The sequence below is a fragment of the Equus quagga genome, chromosome 3, assembly GCF_021613505.1.
Source record: "Equus quagga isolate Etosha38 chromosome 3, UCLA_HA_Equagga_1.0, whole genome shotgun sequence".
Lineage (NCBI taxonomy): Eukaryota > Metazoa > Chordata > Mammalia > Perissodactyla > Equidae > Equus > Equus quagga.
This window is the reverse complement of record NC_060269.1, coordinates 71,019,283-71,038,409: the sequence shown is the minus strand read 5'-3', so window position 1 is coordinate 71,038,409 and position 19,127 is coordinate 71,019,283. Positions and strand designations below refer to the sequence as shown.

Sequence of the window (19,127 nt, the reverse complement as noted above, 5' to 3'; positions counted from 1 at the left end):
GGCTGAGCAGGCCCACTGCCCAGCCCGCACTGCTCACAGCTTCGTCAGCAGTGAAGGCCCCCAGCAGCAGGTCATGCTGCCAGCTGACACCTGTCCCCTCAGGCCAGCGGCTGCTCAAGCACAGAGCCCTGCTTACCTCAGCCCAGACAGACCCGAGTGGAGCCTGAGAGGCAAGTGACACTGCAGAGTGGTAAAGTGACCGGCAAGAAGGGGCCGGCGAGCAGGATGGAAGGAGGAAGGGGGCTGGGAAGCAGCCCTGGCACCCAGGATGCTCCAAGAGCCTCTGGGTGGCCGCCTCACCTCCACGCTCAGCCTGCTTCCGGGAGTGGTGCTGGGAGGTCCCCTTTCCTGAGGCCCCGGGGTCCTGGGGGGAAGGGCCTGTGTAACATCACTGACAGTGCTGCACACACACTTTCTCACGCCCACCCCAATGGCCGAGGCGTCGGCATCCCGACTCCTGTTTACAGAGGAGGAAGCTGAGGCCTGCTCAGGGAGCTGCACCGAAGCCCCACGGGCAGAGTGCCGCGTGGTCGCCACATCTGCTCTGATTCCCAAGCTTCGGCTTCCGGAGCAGAACCCCACTTGTCTCTGGGGCTGGCATTGGCCCTGGGGTTTGAGGTGGAGCCACATGGTGTCACGAGAGCAGCCAGCTGGGACCCCTTCTGCTGCAGGAGACCTCTGTACCTCCTTATCTGCAAGTTTGCTCACTGATTCTTATCGAAGCCACAAAGGTCCTGTCCCCCTCTAGTGATGGGCCGACGCCCCCAGGGCTGCCTGTTACACAAAGGGCAGGTCGCGCCCTTCTCCCCTCCGCCACCACAGCCCAGCAGGGTGCAGGGATGGAAGCAAATGAGGGGAAGGCCGCAGCTGCCGCCAGCATGTGGAACATTGAACGCTGTCGTCTTCCTTCCCCTCCTGCTAAGTGGTGCTCACCGACTGCCTGGGGCCAGATCCGCAGCCGCGAATCGCGGGCGGGAGCTGCCGGGAGCGGGGCAGCTGGCCGAGGGTCGGCCACGGCAGGTGCAGGCTGATTGTCCCGCGCAGGCTGCACCCGGGCGGGTATTTGCACTTCAAAGGGGGTCGGCTCCAGTTCCCCACTCTTGGGACCCGAGTCTATTCTGGGGAAAATCAAGTTGCTTTGAGTAGTTACCCATCCAGGCCCACCCGCTTCTTAACGTGCGGGCGGTTTTAATCCACCCGAGGAGTTAAGCACCCCCCCACCCAGAGACTCCCAAGGACCCTCCTGTGCTGGCTGCAATCCTGACGGTGTCTGTTCCGGTCTGCGCCACAGGAGGGCCTGGCGTTACCCCCTCTGCATAGACACCCTTTAATCTCAGTCCTTCAGCACCCGCTGTTCCGGGTTGAATTGTGTCCCCCAAAGAGACATGTTGACGTCCTAACCCCCGCACCTCAGGACAGATTGTGACTGTGTTTGGAAATAGGGTCATCGTAGATGTCCTCAGTTAAGAAGAGGCGGCCCTAATCCAGCATGACTGGTGTCCTTGTGAGAAGAGGGAGAGACACAGAGAGCATACGACGTGAAGACACAGAGGCACAGCGCTGGACGCAGGCAGAGACTGGAGTGACGCTACCACAAGCCAAGGAGGGCCCGCAGGGCCAGCAGAACCTGGGAGAAGAGGAGGGACCCCGCCCAGAGCCCGCGGAGGGAGCAGGGTCTGCCCACACCTTGATTTCCGGCTTCTGGCCTCCGCGACTGTGAGCGATAAATTTCTGATGTTTCAGGGCCCCCAGAGTGTGGTCCTTGTCGGGCAGCCTAGGACACTACAGAGCCCTGGAAGGCAGGTGGTATTGTCCCTCCTAAGCTGCTGTTCACACCCAAGCTCTGTGTGTGTGTGTGTGTGTGTGTGTGTGTGTGTGGCTGGGGGAGACCAACCCCAGTCCAGCCTGAACCCCGACCCCTGTAATTAAGCCCCACAGGAACTAAGGTGTGACCAGGGCCCTGAAACCACACAATGAAATGGAAAGAAGCAGAGGGCACCCCCTCCACCAAGTCAGTCCCTCTCCCTCCCCGGCGCCCGGCACTGTTGGCACAGTCAGCCTTGTAGTTCCTCACGTCTGTGTCTCCACCAGACCATGAGCCAAGATCCCAGGAACTGGGGTCATCAGATGCTCTGCTCACTAAATGCTGCCTGACGTGGGTGCCTCTTGCTCTGGGTGCAGTTGGGGATTCAAAAGGCATGGCACCCTCAATGGGATGGGATCCGAGGGTGGCTGAGATCCCCTCCCACAACCCAGCCCCCAGGAACAACAGAGGGCCCTTGTCATAGTCGACTCAGTCCTCCCCTTGCAGGGGCGCTGGCCTCAGCATCTGGGGTGGGGCCGTGGGCCAAAGCGAGCGGCTCTGAGAAGTGGCACACGGTCGCCCTCCCTCCTGGCTGTCCCACCGCGCAGGACAGGCAGATTGGAGCGCAGGGGGAAGGCGACCAAGTGGGGACTGGAGAAGGGGCTCCAGTGGTCATTGGCCATGCAGATGACGCTTGCCAGTGTCCCACTGCCATTCAGGGCGCTGTGACATGGGGGCGGCACGGCTCCTGAACGCCTGAACCCGCGTTCTTCCCGCAGGGCCACCAGCCACTGGCCTCCATCCTGGGGCTGCGCTTGCTGGCCGCTTGCGGCACTGGCAGAGGAGCTCCCCGGAAAGTCGACTCCTCATCGCACCACAGCGCCCCACACCACGAGACAACACACACCGCAACGCACCACATTGCACCACGCTACACCAACCGCACACAGACACATCACCCACACACATCATGTCATACTACACCACACAACACACCGACCACAACACACCCCAGCCCCCCTTCCCTTGCCAGCCCCAATCTGGCTGTACCAGCTGTCCTCCTCAGGCCTGAAGTTCCACCACTGGAGATTTACAGGGGACATCCCAGGAGTCCCTGAAAGTGCCTGTGACCTCGGCACATTAGAGACACTCAACAAACATTCCTTCTCTTCTCAGTAATTTGCCCAAGTTCATAAACAAGTCTGGCTCTCGGTAGTGAGCACCAGTGAGCATCTACACAGCCGTCTTGGAGGCAGGAGGCAGGAGGAGGCAAGCTGTGTGTCACCGCACTTCAGCACTGCTCAGGACTCTGGGTTTGCTCCTGGTGCCATGGTGAGGCTCGGAGGGTGGGCTGGAGCTGGATGGAGGCCCCATCCACGGGGCACGGCGTTGGTGTGCGGTCCCGGGTCAGAGGTGGGGTGGCAGAGAGGAGGGTGCAGAGAGCAGGGGAGAAGACAGATGGTGGGCCGAACGCTGGAGCCAAGGTGGCAGCTGATCTCGCTCCAGGACCACCGCTCCAGCCCGCCCAGCTGAGCCCCTCCCTAGCCTGGCCCTCAGCTCTGGAGCCACCTAGCCCACACCCACACTTCTTCCTAGGGGCCGCCCTGCTGGCTCCTCTCCCCTGAGGGTGGCCCAGACGGAGGCGGCCAGAGAGCCCTGCCCTCTTTCTGCGGGCCTCACTTGTGTCACAGGCAACCTGGAGGTTGACTTGCTCTCTGGAGAGGGGTGAGGATGAAATGGAAGGAATGTGGTGCCTTTCCGCATGTGGCAGCACCCTTCAGCCCCTTCCCACCCACACCATGCACACACCCACATACACACTCACACACACACCTCTAAAGCCCTAATTTTCAACATCAACTTAAAAAACATCTAGAAACTAGAGAAAAGGAGCACTTTTTCCGCTGGTTTATCCTGTGTGTGTATGTCTGTGTGTGTGTGCTGTGTGTATGTGTATGTGCGTATGTGGTGTGTGTGTGTGTGTGCTGTGTGTGTGTCTGTGTGGTGTGTGTGTGTGGTGTGTGTGTGTGGTGTGTGTGTAAGTGTGGTGTGTGCCTGTGTGGTGTGTGCCTGTGTGGTGTGTGTGTGTGGTGTGTGTGTGTGAATAAGAAAAGTAAATTTGCTTGAGAGGCTTTTTCCTTTTCTGAGACAGTTGCGCCCTTCGGGAATCGCGCATAAGACGATACTACCCAATTAAGACACGTTCAAGACGGCGTGTGCAGTGGAGCCTGAGAGCACGGTTGCTTTTCTTGGGTTCAGGAGGCGGGAGGAGGGGGCGGTAACTGGATCGGGGAAGCAGGGCTTGGGGTGGCGGGGTTTTCTTTGGTTTTCCACGACTGTGTCTTTCTGCGATGCCAGCTCTCGTGCGGAGCCGGCCAGTTGGCATCGCCCGGGCCCCTCCCGCTTTCTAAGTATAGTCCTTGAGGCCCAGCCAGATGCAGCCGGAGCCAGAGTTTCCCTGGAAAGCATTTGCTTTCGGGGCAGAGTCCGGGGAGCTGGAGCCCCAGGCCAGTGGGACGCCCCTGCCACAGAGGTGCTGAGTCCCTCATCCTTTCTTCTGGCTGTGGGGCAGGCCTGCTTCCCTCAGCTCCCTGCCGGCACAGGAAGAGCTTGATGGCTGGTCCTGAGGCTCCTCCCAGGCTGACCTCTGGGTGGGGGGGGGGGGGCGGCACTGTCCCTCCAGTCTGGTGCTGGCAAAGGTTGGGACCAGAGCTCCAAGCTGCTCAGACTGGCATTTTCAGGGGCTGTAGGACAGAGGGCCCTGGAGAGCTTGGGCCACTCTGATGGGCAGTGGGGGAGAAAAGCAAGGTGACCCTGAGCCAGCTGACGTTCCTCTGCTCACCCCTGTTCCCTGACTGTGCCCATACCCAGCCCCCTCCCACCTAGAGCCCAGCATTCTCATGTGACCCGGATTTTCTCCAGTTTGGGAAATGCTTCAGAAAGCATTCACTTACTGGGGATCACCTATTCAGGGATATTCACACTCCTGAAAGCTCAGCCCAAAGACATGCATATCTAAGGGTGGAATTTCAGGACTGTGATGGAAAGGGCTTGCTTTGAGGGGAGGGTGGGGCCTCTCTCAGTCTGCGGGAAGGTGGGGGAGAGGAGCTCAGAACACAACCTTTTATGGCTAGTCAGGGACAGCGGAGGGGGCTGTAAGAAGGGCGGAAAGAAGGCAGCCCGGTGTCGGAGCGCGAGCTCGAGCTGTGGCCGCGGCAGGCCCCGCGCGGCTGCGTCTGCACAGCGCAGGGCTCTGGGAGCGCCGCCCTCCAGCCCAGGACACGTGGACTCCCCGCGGCGGCCCGCCCAGGCCCGCTCTGCTGTGCCCACAGCCTCCCGCCTGGAAGAACCGGCGGTCACACGGAGGGAACCCGGCCTCGGATCCTCGGGCCGCCCCCGCTCAGGCCCCGCACCCAGGAGCGGGCCGCAGGCGCCGCATCCCGGCAGGCAAATCGTCCTGTTGTTCTGCTGTGAGGAATTTAATTTGCCTCACCTGTCACTGATTAAAACGCCGTCATGAGCCTACTTACTGCTCCATCAGCCGTAATTGAGGCAGTAGCCTCAATTAAGGGGGAGTGGTGGGCAGGAGAGCAGCGGGGACTGCGTGTGCACGTGCGTCTGTGCGCTCGGCTGGCACTGGGGGCGGCGCTGAAGGAGGCGAGGCTGGGAGAGCGGAGGCTGCTCTGGGGGCGGTGGGAGCAGGGCTCTAAGTGCCCCTTGCGCCATGGGGTTTGGGTCGTGTCACAGGCTGGCTCCGGCCCAGGCCTGCTCCACCACACCCCCGAACAAATCCCTCTTTGTTCCTTTCTTCCCCCAGCTGCGCCCTCTCTCCAGAGGCTTTCCCCCACGAGCCAGCCTTCTGGAGCTGAGAGCCGGGAGAAAAAGCAGTATGTGCTGGGGTGACAGCTGACGGGGTGAAGTCAGCTGTTCCCGGCGCTGGAGCTTTGCTGAGGCCGCTGGAGCCTGGAACACCACTGCAATTCATTGCATCTTGCAGCAGTGACATTATATTAACAAATAATAGTAATTATAGTAACAACGAATTGTGATAGGAGTAATCAAATAACAGCGACACTAGAGCTAACTTTTATTGGGCATTTTCTCATTTAATTGTCAAAACAACCGTCCGAAGCACAGGGACATGAAGTAACTTACCCAGCGTCACACGCTCGGCAGCGCGGGAGACTGGAGGTGAACCCAGCGGCTCTGCTGGTGCAGCTGGAGCGCTTGACCCCTCACCTCGCTGCCTCCCGCTGAGGAGTCGGCGCCGGCCTCAGGGGAGAACCCAGGGCTGGGCTGCAGAGCAGGGATTGTCATAAGGATTGTGACCCACGGTGTTTACTGAGCTTACCTGAATGGTAGGTGAGCTGTCTTAGGGACTGTGCTTTGACCTGTGGTTAGATTCAGCTTTGCCCAGGTAGGTATTGGAACCATAAAGTGCAGAGACCTGCAGGTTGGGGAGAAACCTGGGGGCAGCCTGACCTCGGGGCTGAGCGCAGGCCCCGCCCCTCCGCCGGCGAGCCTGCCCTGCAGCAGCGCGTGGAGACAGCGTCCGCCCGGGATCTGTCTAGGCCCACGCTCTGCGGCTTGTTCTCGGGGAAGGAGGAGCCCCCCTCTCTCATTTCCCTTTTGTTCCCCTTTTTCCTAGAATCATAAGCAGGTCTGGGGGCTCCAGGAAGGCTGTGTCCTGGCCAGCCCTGCAGAGGAAGAGCGGTGGAGGAGGCCTCCCCCAACCCCACCCGGCTGCGCTCCTGCCGCTGGAGCCGAGGGAGCGTCTGTCCCACGCCGCGCTCTCCCGGGGCTCCGCTTTCCTGGTGTTCCTAGATCTTTGGATCTAGGCAAAGTAAGGGGGCTGGATTTGGCAAGTATTGGGGCTGCTGGTGGTCATCTATTTCTGTGCCACGTAAGAAATCACCCTGGAGTTAGTGCTTGAAAACACTGCCGCTTAATGTGCTCCTGGTTCTGAGGTCAGGACTCTGGAAGGGCAGAATGGGGGAACAAGTCTCTGCTCCCCTGGGTCAGCTGAGTCCTGGGCCACTCGCTCTGCTGCACTCGGCTGGAGCCTAGCTACAACCACTGCACCCCTCCTGTTCCAGGGGGTCTCCAGCAGAGTAGGGGGGCTTCCTACAGGGCAGCTCAGGGCTACCAAGAGCACAAAAGTGCAATCTGCCCAGGCTTCTAAAGTCGGGCTGGACCTGGCGAGCAGCCCTCTGCTGACTTGATTGGCGAGTCCTGGGCCTGCTGAACTGAAGGCGGCTGCACAGGTGTGCGACTCGAGGGGTGCGTATCTCAGGGCAGCACCAGTGCCACAGCCTGCCAGCCTGGGCAGGCCGAGGAGGAAGAGCGGGACGTTACCCCAGGCCGGACACGACCCCTGTGCTCCAGAGCTGGACCTTGGAGCTGGACGGACGTGGGCTCCTGTCCTGGCTCGGGCATTCCCAGCTGCCTGACCATCCTCAGCCTTGGAGGTCCTGGTGCCGTGCCTTCCCGCCTCTCCAACCCCCTGGCTGCGCCTGTCCCTGTGCAGACAGGCAGGGGGCCCTCCGCTGGTGTAGACGCCTACCCTGGATGGATTTCTGGTCTTTCCCTTCCTCTCGACTCATCTCCCACCCTTGCCCCCAAGGTCTCCTCCTGCCTGCCGCCCTGGCCCAGACCCCCCAGCCCATGCTGATCTTTCCCACCGGAGGCATTGTCCTCTGCCCCGCTTGTGCTTCAGAGGCTGCCTCGTGATTTTAATTCCTTCTTTACACATCCCTTCTGTCTCTGGCCACCTGAAGAGAAGCCCTTTGAGCCCAGGCTCTGAGCCCAGAGTGGGAGGGAACACTTGTCGAAGCAAGCGAGGCAGGCTGGCATCAAGCGGGCTGGACAGAGGGCCACTGTGGTGGCAGCACCCTCCCAGCTGGGAGGCCCTGAGGGAGTGGCAACAGCAGCCACTCTGGTCTCCTGCCCAGGAGGCCATATGCAACAGGCCAAGGTGCAGCTGGAGGAGGCGGCAGGGGGCCTGAGGTCGGCCAGGAGGGGCTCTCTTTAGAGAGGACCCTCTGCCTTTGCAGAGGACTCTGCCCCCCGGTCTCCTTTCCCCCTCTTCAGGGTCAGCCCAGGGCCCATTCACAGATACAGGGGTGGCAAGGGGCAGGGACCAGCTTGAAGTCCATCTGATACGGAGGCCCATGCTCTCCTGCCAGCCGACCCCGCCCTCATCAAGGCTGCCCCCTCTGCCACTGGTGGGGAGAGACGCTATCTTTCTTGTTCCAGGTGGAGTGGCCCCAAGGAGCTGCCACAGCCAGGGGAAGGGTAGATAAAAGTGGTATGGAGGGCATGAGAAATGGCATTCTTTATTCATAAATAAAAACATAAAATTACCAGAAATAGTTTACATAGCCAAAAAGGGGCGTCAAAAATAAAATAAAACAAGGTTGTCAAAAGCAAAGCAAACCAAACAACAAGAAACAACCAAGAGAAGACTATGTACACATTCTTCTAAATGCCAGTCCCTCCAAAGCCTCGACTCGGGGTTCCAGCTCTGCCTGCAGACGCTGACCAACCACCCGAGAGGTGAAGGGAGCATCCAGATGCACAGGGTGTATGTCTCCTGCCATAGCAGCTCAGGCTCAGAACTCAGGACCCACAGCCCAGCCTGGCTTACCCCCGGGCATCCCTCTCATCCAAGGTGCAGGACCCAGACGAGCAGGGGTGGGGAGCAGAGGCTCAGGGAGTGCTTCTGGGGAGAGGTGGCTCCCAGTCCCTACATTGCTAGTGCACCTGTGGGGGCGAGCGTGACCAGCAGGAATGACCCGAACAACACAGTGGCCAGAGGAGATCTCCATGGCGGCGCCCTGTGACAGCCTGGTCATTGCAAGGCCCCAAGGCAGAGTCCCATCTGTGGTGAGGTGGTGCTGAGTCCTGCTCTCTCTGTGCGGACAGCTGGACCATTTTCAGGCAAGCATCGTTCAGGGAGCAGAGCAGGTTGGTCTGATTGAGCAAGCAAGCGTGCCAGCAGGCATGTGCAGAGGGCAGGACAGAGAGCTCACGCTGGCGCTGGGCCAGGCCGCCTGCTCTGAGGCCCGTGCCGGCTGATCTCCCGGGTTCCTGCTCAGCTCCTGCTGTTCCGAGCCTGCTGGAGCAGCTGGATTTGGCACAGTCCAGGAACAGTAAGCATATTTTTCTACAGGGAAGGGAAGAAAAACCCCACGGTGGAGAGGTCGCTATGTTCCAGGACAGTGTTGCACTCTGGGGACACCATGGGTCACCCTGGGACCTTGGGCTGGTGGCAGGGAGGACCATCGTGGGTTGGCCTGGGGAGGGCTGCGGGTGCGGGGCACGGTCCCGTGGCAGGGAGCGCAGGCTGTGCCACTCAGCACCTCCTCTCAGGGAGACCTGGAGGCCAGCATGGGGTTTGGGCTGCTCTCGGGAGGCAGAGGGACGGTGTCTCCAGCCTGGGAAGGGGCAGCAGCCCTTTCTCTCTCCTGTGGGGCAGTCTCACTGGGAAGAAGACCTCAAACAAAGGCACAGGCTGGTGGGAGTGGAGGGACTGAGGGCCATGGCGCAGGGAGTGGGGCGTCTTTGACTTGGGAGCTGCACTGTGCCCTGCGAGGGCACTGCCAAGGGCAGGGAGGGGCTCTTGGCCTCTTGAGCTCAGGTTTAAATCTAGCCTATGACTAAGAGCAATGGCTTAAAGTTTCAGAAAAGCTCCTGTGTCATGTGAAGGCAGCAGGATTGGCGGCTTAACCCCAGGGACGGAAAGGCTGAGCCAGCCACAGGGAAGGTGGCCCTGCCCTCCGCCCAGACTCAGGGAGGAATGTGCTGGGCCCTGGAGGGGAGAGCCAGGGGCAAGAAGAGAAGCAGCTCCCCTCCCCACCCTGGGGCCTGCAGGGCCCACGGTCTGGGAGGCGGCAGGGGTGTCGGGGTCCGACTGCTGAGGGCTCAGGCCTCCCCGCCCCTCTGTCTCTGGGAGCCCTCAGCAGGCAGGCATGAGGCCCAGGAATCCAGCAAGGGCTGGCTGTCCGACCAGCAGCAGCTGTGGCTAGAGTCAAAAATAGAACATGAAACAGACTGGCTGCCTGCTAGATCTGGCTTGCTTCTGAAAAGACAAGAAAGAAAAAAAAGAAGAAAGAAAGAAAATTCCCTGCAGCAAGCAACAGAGAAAGTGCCCCTTCCGTCTGTCTCTTGCCCCAGCGCTGCCGTCTTCAGAGGAGCCCCGCTCCCGACCGTCAGTCGGGCCCCTGGGGGCTGGAGGCCGACTGCGCCATGGACTCTCCCTGGGGCTCTTGCCTGCAGTCAGGGGCCCCTCCTGACCCCGAGGACTCTGGTCTGAAGCAGCACGGCAGACACCAAGGGGTGGGTGTGCCGCTGAACTGAGGGCAGGCAGAGCCGGGAAGGGCCCGCACCATCTCAGTGGACAGAACTTGTTCTGGATCTGACAAAGCCTTGATTCTTGGGAAGAAAAAGTTCAGAGTAGTTGCTGGCCAGCCTGGACCAGACAGGGAAACCCGGACCTCTAGCCCCATGAGGAAAGATCCAGAGGTGCTTCCTGGGACAACTGGAAAGCCACACCCTCCCTGTGTCACCAGCACCCACCCCAGGGCCTCAGTGTCTATGGCTTTAAGAAAGTGGTCACCGAGGTCAAAGGCCACCAGCCCTCCAGAAGCTGCTCACCTCCAGGCAGTGGGGCCCAGCAGCGTCTGGGCATTACTACCTCGCTTCTCGCTCTGACTCCCATGTGTCCTTGCTGAGTCTAGATGCTCCTGGGCTGCCCCAGCTTTCCCCTCTTCTCTGTGGCTTGCCGGGGTCAGGTCGGCTCTGACGATGCTAAGCCAGCTTCTCTACAGCCCACTCCAGCTCCTACACCCCGCAGCCAGAGGAAGAGCTCCAGTTAGGACCTGGTCTGGTTCCAAGGCTTCTGGTCACAAATGGTTTCTTTCTATCTCCAAGGCATCCCAACGTGTCCGGGGTAGAAAAGAGGTTGTGGGAAGAGAAGCGGAAGGGAACTTCTGTCCTGGGGTGGCCACTGCCTTCACGGCAGTCGCCACCATCCCTGGGTGAGAGTATCTCTAAGTATTTTGAACAAAGGCCAAGGTTTAGGGAGCCCTTAACCAAATGACAGAGATCCCCAGGCCCATCTCTTGGGAAAGCTAGAGGTCTGGCAGGCTGCAGGATGTAGGGGCGGGCAGGTGGGAAAGGGAGGGGAGGCCACATAGCAGCCCTACCCCTCCCGTCCCCTTGAGGGTCTCAGGTCTGTGCCTGGGGAGGCTTCTCTCAGAGAGGCCTGAGTGACTGTGCAGGGGAGATGGGGAGGGGAGCCCTCCTTGGCGGACTCAGCACCCTTGCCTCCAGGAGGCCCCTCAGATCTCGGTGGCTATGATGTCCTCATAGGGGATGTCAGCCCCTTCAAGATCTATCTCAAAAGGCTCGCCTGCGCCGTCGCCGCGGGCCAGCTGCTGCAGGGCCTTCTCCAGGCGCTGGTTCCGCTGGTACATCGCTAGGTAGCTCTGCTGCAGCTGCTTCTGGTACTGGATCACTTTCTCCTTCTCCTCCTTCCACACCAGCCGCTCGTGCTGGAAGCCTGAGGACATCTGGTCGTGGCCGTGCCGCTCCTCCTGCAGCTCTGCCCGCAGCCTTTCCAACTCGCGCTGCAGGGCGGGGATGTCCTCGCAGCAGGCGGGCCCAGCCCCCAGGCCTGGCCCCAGGGGCACACTGTCCCGCTGCAGGGCCTCCCGGGCCCTGAGCGCCCGCAGTGCCCGGAGCTCCTGCTCCAGCAGATTCACCTTCTCCCGCAGGAGCTCGGCCTCGCTCTTCCTGCGCTGAAGCTCATTCTCACACACCTCCAGCTCCAGGCCCTTGGTGCGCAGGGCGCCCTCCAGATCCTGCGTCTTCAGCTCCATGCCCTCCAGCTTGCCCCGTGTATCCTTCAGCTGCGCCTTCAGACTGAGGATCTCACTGGCCTTGGCGTTGACCTCTGTCTGGGACTCCTTCAGCTGCTGCTTCAGGAGAGAGATTTCGCCTGACTTCTGGCACACCTGCCGAGGGTTAGGGTGGGGAGAAGAGAGTGCCAAGAGGTGAGAGGCCTTCACATCTTAACTGCCTAAAAGAGTCAAGCTGGTCCTGACACGGTCCCTGGAGAGAGCCCCCAAGCAGGGTGGTCTGGGTGACCCATGAAGGCCGAGCCCCTCTTTCAAGCTCCTTTCGTTCTGTAGTTGGCTTGGTCTGTCCACATGCCTGCCTCACCCCCAATTCAGAGTCTGAATCTCCATCTGGGCTCTGTGTAAATCAATGATCAGTGGTTTAACTGCCTACTGCCGGTAGCTCCAGCATCCCACAGTTCACATCAATGATATCGATTTCCATGCTGCCAGATTTCTATCATCTGTGTTCATGCCCATAGCCTCTGACAGCCGCCATGCACACACCCAGCTCTCCTGTCCTCGCCACAGGGGTAGGGGCCGTATTCACACACTCACTGCTGCACCCCAGTGACTAGCACCAGGCCTGGCTCAGACACAGGCTCTGTCTGCCAAATGAGGAGCTGCTGTCCCCCTGCCACTCCTCCACCATTTCTACTCCTATTCCCCATATAAAAGAAAATACCAAAAGTGCTGAATCAGATCCATGTGTCTCTGGGGTCTTCGCCATTTGGGGTGATCAGAGGCTCGAAAGAAGACCAGGGCCAGTCTGGCTGGCTGTGCCACAAGAGTGTTTCCTGCTGGCCTGTGGGAGGCTGGCCAGACTGAAGGCCAGGCCTGGGCCTCCACAGAACGGACCCTTAGAACAGGCGTGGAGCCACCTTAGTATCTTCTCACTTTCCCTCTCACGGTGGAACCCGCCATGCTCTCAGGAACGACCTAGCGAGCATTGCACAGCCCCACCTCGATGCCTGGCTGGGACCAAGAAGGCCTTCCCGAGGCCAAGCCTGCATCTGTTTCATGGAAGGAACAGCACAGTCATGGCTGAGGGCTGGGCCTGGCTTTCAGTCCTGGCCTGACCACTCAGGACCCAGGGGACTTGGGTACAAGGTGGCAAGATGGTGGAGTAAGAATGTGGACTCGGAGACCAAATGGTCAGGATCAAATCCCAGCTCTCACGCTTACTATGTGGTGACCTTGGGCAAGTCCTCTAACCAGCTGTTTGCCCTCATAGTCGCCCTGTGCCTCAGGTTTCTTAACTGTAAATGAGGATTAGTAGCCTACATCATAGGGTTGTTATAACCATCAGATGAGAGAAAGTAGGGCCTGGCACTTAAGACACTCTATAAATGATTATAGATATGTTTCTAATATATTTATGTGTTATCATAAGTATTTAATTCAACTTATTGTTTTCCTACATAGCCTGACTGGACAACCTGGGACGAGGTCACAGCAACGTGCAGCTTAGTTCCAGACCGGACACACAAGGACGGATGCCTGGCGCCAGCACTAGCTTATGTCTCTGAGATGGCTGAGTGTCCCCGAGCCCTGGTGGAGAGGCAATTATGGGGGAGGCTCTGCTGTGCCAGCGTCCATGAGGAGGAGGAAAGATCTTCCTCCACAGTGAACATTCTGGGAAGCTGGCAAACAGAGTGACTCTCCCTTCTCACCTGTCCAGCCCCACCCTCGCCCCTTCCATAGAAAGGATCCTTCTCCTCTACTCCTACTGTCGCTGTCACTCTAATTTCCCGGTCAGGTACGGGAAGCCCCAGAGCAAATGGTGGCTGTGCTGCTGAGGGGTGTCCCGCCACCTGGGTGGTGCTGGTCTAACCGGACTCAGCGAGCCCTCATGCCCTTCCCAGGTTGGAGTCTCTGCCAGGGTGAGTGTCAGAGCTGCCCGCGTGTGCCCTCCCTGCCCCGCACCACCGCCCGGGGCCCCGCAGGGGAGGAAAGCTACTTCCACTGAGCAGGATGTGGGGGTGAAGCAGGTTCTCCAGCAAGGCCAGGTCCAGAAGCCTCCTGTCCACGTGTGTCTGAGTGTGTGTGTGAGCCCTTTTCTTCCTCTTCTGTTTCCATCTCAGCCTACCAAAGAGCCTCATTTACACTTCCGTGAGGAGCCGCCAATTCTGCACTGAGACCCGCCACAAATGGGATCATTCTTACTGGTGGGTGGGTCCCTTCCCTTAAGAGCAACAAATAAATCCTGCACTCTCTTGAGGGCTCTGGGACCAGCATGAACTCCTCGGGCGTGGCTTGCACTTCCTTTGAGCCTCCTGGAAGCAGAGGAAGTGAGTCAGCCCTCACATAGCCCGGGGAGGCCCTGGTGCTCTTGGTTCCAGCTTCCCGGTCAACCATGTGGCTGGTAAATTCAATTCTGGAAGTGAATTCCACTAGGCACAAGGTGGGGAGAGTAGGAAGCTCAGACTGAGGCACCCCAACATGCTCTCCCGGGAGCCCCTTCCCAGCTGCCGCTGTAGCCCAGTCTGCTGGGCAGTTTGGGTTCACACCCCCTTGGCCAGAACGCGGAGGAGAGGAGGGGACCAGCACACCACCTCACCACCCCAGCCCATGCCCTCACCTCCCACTGCGTCTCTTCCAGCGTGGGGGCGAAGCTGGTCTTCTCCTTCTCGTAGGACCTGAGCTTGGTCTCCAGCAGGTCCTGCTCCTTCATGAGGCTCTCAAGCTCCTGCCGAAGCTGCCGTTTCTCCTGCTGGAGCTGGAGCACCTGCAGCTGCAGCACCTGCTGTGTGCGCTGGCTCTTCTGCGAGGCCCGCTTTGCCCTGCTGCCGCCCCTCTGCTCCAGGCCCTCCAGCCGGTCCTCGGAGGTCTGGCTGCAGGCCAGCTCCTTCTCCCCGAAGCTGTGCTGCAGCTTCTGGAGCTCACCCTCCCTCTCCAGCAGCTTCTGCTCGAGCTCCTGGATGGTGCACTCGTCTGTGGCGATGGGGGAGCGGACACACGAGGAGCCCTTGTCCACCTTGCTCGAGTGGGCCAGCTTACTTCCCCCATCGGAGAAAGACAGTGTCTTCAGGCTCACCATGTTGCTGTCCTGGAGGATGACGCCCTGGGTGATGTTGTGGGCTGAGCCCCCAAAACGGCTGGTGGGCCCCATGGGTGTGACCAGCGGGTCCAGCTGGTAACTGCTGCTGGTGCTGTGTGTGGGCAGGCTGGACATGGAGTTCCGGCCGGAGTCAGAGAGCGCCCCAGAGCACAGGCCAGGCTTCAGCTCCTGCTCCTTGGGCTTATCTGGAGGGGTGGGGTGCAGCTGGTGGCTGGCTCCCTCAGGGGAGGAGTGGAGGATGGCTCCTGACCGCGGCAGCACTGGCTTGAATGCCGTGGGCCTTGTCGCACCCTTCTCTGAGCCCTGGGGAGGAAAAGAACCACACTGACCCCGTGTCTCCCCCCACACTCCTCCCGTCTCTCCCTCCCCCACCAGGTAGTAGGTGTGCCTCCACGCGGCACCCTTCTTGGTCAGGGCCACAGGAGAATCTCTCTCTATGCCTGGGGCTGCCCTACTGGTCACCAGGGCACTCTGTTCATGAAACACCGGCCTGTCGCCAGCACGTCCCAGCCCTCACGAGACAGGAGCAGCATGTTTAGGTTCGCTAGCTAAGATCTCAGGCCAGGGCTCTGGCTCTGAGTCTCTGTGTGGGGCAGGCACAGGCAGTAGGCTGGACGAGCGTGGTGTCCTTGTACTTTTTTTTTTGAGGAAGATTAGCCCTGAGCTAACTACTGCCAATCCTCCCCTTTCTGCTGAGGAAGACTGGCCCTGAGCTAACATCCATGCCCATCTTCCTCTATTTTATACGTAGGACGCCTAGCACAGCATGGCTTTTGCCAAGCAGTGCCATGTCCATACCCGGGATTTGAACCGGTGAACCCCGGGACACCAAAGCAGAATGTGCACTTAACCGCTGTGCCACCAGGCTGGCCCCGTGGTGTCCTTGTAGAAGTCAGTCCCTTCTCCATCTTCACTGCCCCTTCCAGTAGGCCTGACCGTGGCCTCCTCGAAGGGTTGGGCGGATCACTTAAAGTAACAATCCTTTTCTGAAAATTGTTATTTTCATTGGTAGGGCACTTTGCAGTGTACAAGCCCTTACGTTTGAAAAGCCCCAGGCAGACGCCCAGGACCGTTTCCTCATGCACCAAAGCCATGGCTTCATTCCCCGGGGGTGGGCGCAGGGCACTCAACAGGAACATTGTTTTTAGCGTGCGCTGGTGGGACCCATGGGGGCCTGAACGGCATGAGGGCTGGGTTTCTGGCTACGTAGGACTCTTTTCCCTCATTCCTGCTACAGTGACAATGATAACAAACTCATAGCCCGCATCCAGCCAAAGACACTTCCAGGCCCAGCTTGAGCGAGGAGTGCGGCACCAGCAGAGCAAGTGAGGGAAGGTGCGCCTCCATGAGTCCACGGCGGGAGGGGCTGTGGCCCGCCCCCAGCAGACTCCACTGCTCTCCCAGACAAGGACGGAGCTGCCTCTCCTTCCCACGGGGCACCATGCGCTTGGAAGTGTGCTGCTGGCCCTGCCACAACCATCCAGAGTCACACCCAGTGAGCTCAGACAGGCTGTCGCTTCCCTTTGCTCCTGGCTGAAGGGCTCACCCAGACTTCTGGGTTAGGGGGCCGACCACGGCTTCAGTCTCCTCCTCCAGCCTTTGGTCTCTTGGTGTGGCTGGGCACCTCTGCCCTCACGCGCCCCTCTGGCCTCTTGGAGATCTAAACATTTAGATCACCGCCACCACAGCCCCAACCCGCCACCCCGCTCTCCACTCCCATTTTGCTCTCTCCTGCCTTTCCAACCCACCCACCCTGACCAGAGACCCCCACTTACCATTTCTAGCTGATTGCAGAAGGGCATGAGCTTGGGTGGGGTGGATGGGCCAAAGTCCACCCCAGCCTGGCCCCCTGTGTCCCCACTGGACAGTGCGGTGTAATCTGGGCGGTGTGAGCCCCGGGCCTTCTGGCTGACCTTGATGTAGAAGAAGTCCTCACTCTTCCCCATCTTGGAGCTGGACTTGCCACGACCCGAGTCCTGAGAGAAGCCAAATCTCAGCAGCCCGTCTGAACACCGGTTGAGTTTCTTGAGGTGGGACGACTTACGCAGCTTATACTGTGAAGCCCGGCAGTGCTTGCTGTGGAAGCTGTGCCCGGAGATGAGGCTACTGACGCTGCCCATGGTGACTCAGGGCCAAGGACGGGCAGGGCAGGGCGGGCACCTGGTGTGGCTGTGGCAGCAAGGGGCAGTCCTGGCCCACAAGGAGACTGCAGTCATAGCAAAAGCCTCTCGGAGCCGGGAGGGCCGCAGACCTGGAGGGAGACATGAGGCAGAGGGAGCCGGGGTCGGGGCCAGCCACACACAGCCCTCGGTGGCGACTCCAGCAGGAGTCATTCTGAGGGTTAGGTCTGGGCAGGAGGGAACTAGGTGCTTCTCTCACCTGAAGCTCAGCCGTGTCTTTGTCAGTGGGCTCTCCACATGGTTCCTTCATCTGCCAGTTCAAACCAACACTCCCTGAGCGCCTACTTCGTTCGGGCAAGGCTCTGCTCCGCGCACTGGGAGACAGCCGTGACTACAGCAGGCACAGTCCCCACTTTCACGGGGCTGGTGTTTAGTGTGGTGTGGACAGGCCATACTCAGATCGGGGTATACCACCTCAAGTGACACGTGTGCAGTAGGCACAAACAAGGCAGAGTGAGTAGGACAGAATTCTGGAAGGTGGCTATTTTAGACAGAGAGTCCAAGGGAGGCCTCTCTGTGGTGGTATCATTTGAACAGACCCCAGGAAAACGAGGGAGCAAGCCAAGTGGAAATCTGGGGGGAGAGAAGCAGCTCAAAGTGCAAAAGCTCTGAGTCCCTGCTGTGGAGTGTGCTTGGCATGCAGGAGACCGGCAAGCAGACAAGTCTGGCTGGAGAACAGTGAGCAGTGAGGGTGCAGGAGAGACAGGCGCTGGGCAACGCAGAGCCTGGCCAGCCATAAAGGGTTTTGACTTTTACTCTGATTGCGATGAGGAGCCCCCGATGGGTTTAAGCAGCCAACAGCTTGGTCTGACTTAGGCTGTGGAGGGTCACTCTGGCTGTAGGACAGAAGTGGTGGGCCAGTTACGTTAGGTGAATGGCCAGTGTGGCTGGGCCAAGGTAGTAGCTATGGGCGACAGTGTAGATGTAATTTGAAGGTCAAGTTAATAAGACTCATTAAAAGATTGGATGCAGGGAGTGAGAGAAAGAGAGGAGTCAAGGAGGACTCCGATGTTTTTGTCCAAGCAACTAGAAGAAGAAAGTTGTCATCTATTGAGATGCAAAAGACCGCAAAAGGAGGCAGTTTAGGATGAGGGGCTGGAAAATAGGAGTTTGGTTTAAGACATTAAGTCTGCAAAGCCTATTAGACAGTCAATGAGTGATGTGGAGTTGGCAGTTGGAGGCGCAGGGGCTGTAGGAGCCGCAGACCCCAAGTGAAAGTCATCTGTGCAGAGAGACAGCTCTGAGACTGGATGAGGCCACCAGGCAGCAAAAGCAGGAAGACAGAGAATCCTGAAGACTGGCTCCTGGAGGTCAGGAGGGGGAGGAATGAGGAGGGGAAGCTGAGAAGGCTCCGCCAGTGATGTGAGGGACCCGAGAAAGGCACGTTAAGAGACTGCTTCATAAGGATGGTGTCAAGTGCTGCTGAAGTAATATGATGCCTGAGAACTGGCCAACGGATTTGGCCAAGTGGAGGACATCAGTGACCTCGACAAGAGCAGTTTTGGTGGAGTGGTGGGAAGAAAGGCCTGATTGGAGAGGGTTCAAGAGAGAAAGAGGGAGGAAATAACTGTACCCTTGAATGCCAAGAAGTCCATGATAGACTTGGCCTGGATTCCCAGTCACGCCACCTGCCAGCTGTGACATGTGAGGTAAACTCTCACATCTTTAATCTTCAGTTTCACAAACTAATTCTAGGACACACTTAAAATTGTTTTAAAAAGTAATCGGAATGCATCTTATAAGTGACGCTGAAAACACTAATGGCCTTGCCAGTCCCCAGCAAGAGGCATACACAGGATGCCAATGCCCGCACACTCGCAGACACACACAAATCTCTAAGCACAGAGCACATGATGTCCAAAAGCAGGAAGGCTGTGTGCTCATCACACGCTGTGAAGGAGTGTTTCTCAGTTAGTCAAAAGACAGAGGACCCAATCAAGGATGAAAGAACAAGTTTAATAATGAAAGAGAAAATGCAGAAGGAACCCCGCATTCTTTATTCTGCTTTAAATTACACTGTTGATCCTACAGGGGCCAAAGCAGTTCCAGGTGGGTTATGAAGAGCCGGACGCACACAATGAAGGGAGCCAGAGACTTCAGACTGAACGTTAAGGCTTGGCTTCAAACTGGCATTGTTATCCTGAAGAATATTCTATATTCCATTAATAAAAGCACAATACAAC

The 19,127-nt window shown here is 58.9% G+C and overlaps 1 protein-coding gene and 1 long non-coding RNA gene across 8 annotated transcripts in view; one reads left to right on the top strand and one right to left on the bottom strand.

The window, feature by feature from the left end:
- The first annotated feature begins 8,138 nt into the window (after positions 1-8,138).
- Positions 8,139-14,274, top strand: LOC124236969 (uncharacterized). The gene is made up of 3 exons (XR_006887893.1): positions 8,139-8,955; positions 11,632-11,859; positions 13,129-14,274. It is a non-coding gene; the product is annotated as an uncharacterized LOC124236969 (long non-coding RNA).
- The window catches only part of LZTS1 (leucine zipper tumor suppressor 1), a 48,693-nt gene continuing 39,309 nt past the window's right edge, over positions 9,744-19,127 (bottom strand). For 3 of the 7 annotated variants that reach the window (XM_046656013.1, XM_046656009.1, XM_046656007.1), the window contains 3 exons: positions 16,540-17,015; positions 14,285-15,067; positions 9,744-11,820 (listed from right to left, as the gene is read on the bottom strand). In XM_046656013.1, coding sequence (XP_046511969.1) covers positions 11,146-11,820; positions 14,285-15,067; positions 16,540-16,884 — 1,803 coding nt within the window. In that variant the 5' untranslated portion in view covers positions 16,885-17,015 and the 3' untranslated portion in view covers positions 9,744-11,145. Of the gene's footprint in view, positions 11,821-14,284; positions 15,068-16,539; positions 17,781-19,127 lie in introns of all 7 variants that reach the window. The other 4 variants (XM_046656011.1, XM_046656012.1, XM_046656008.1 and 1 more) reach the window with 3 other exon arrangements.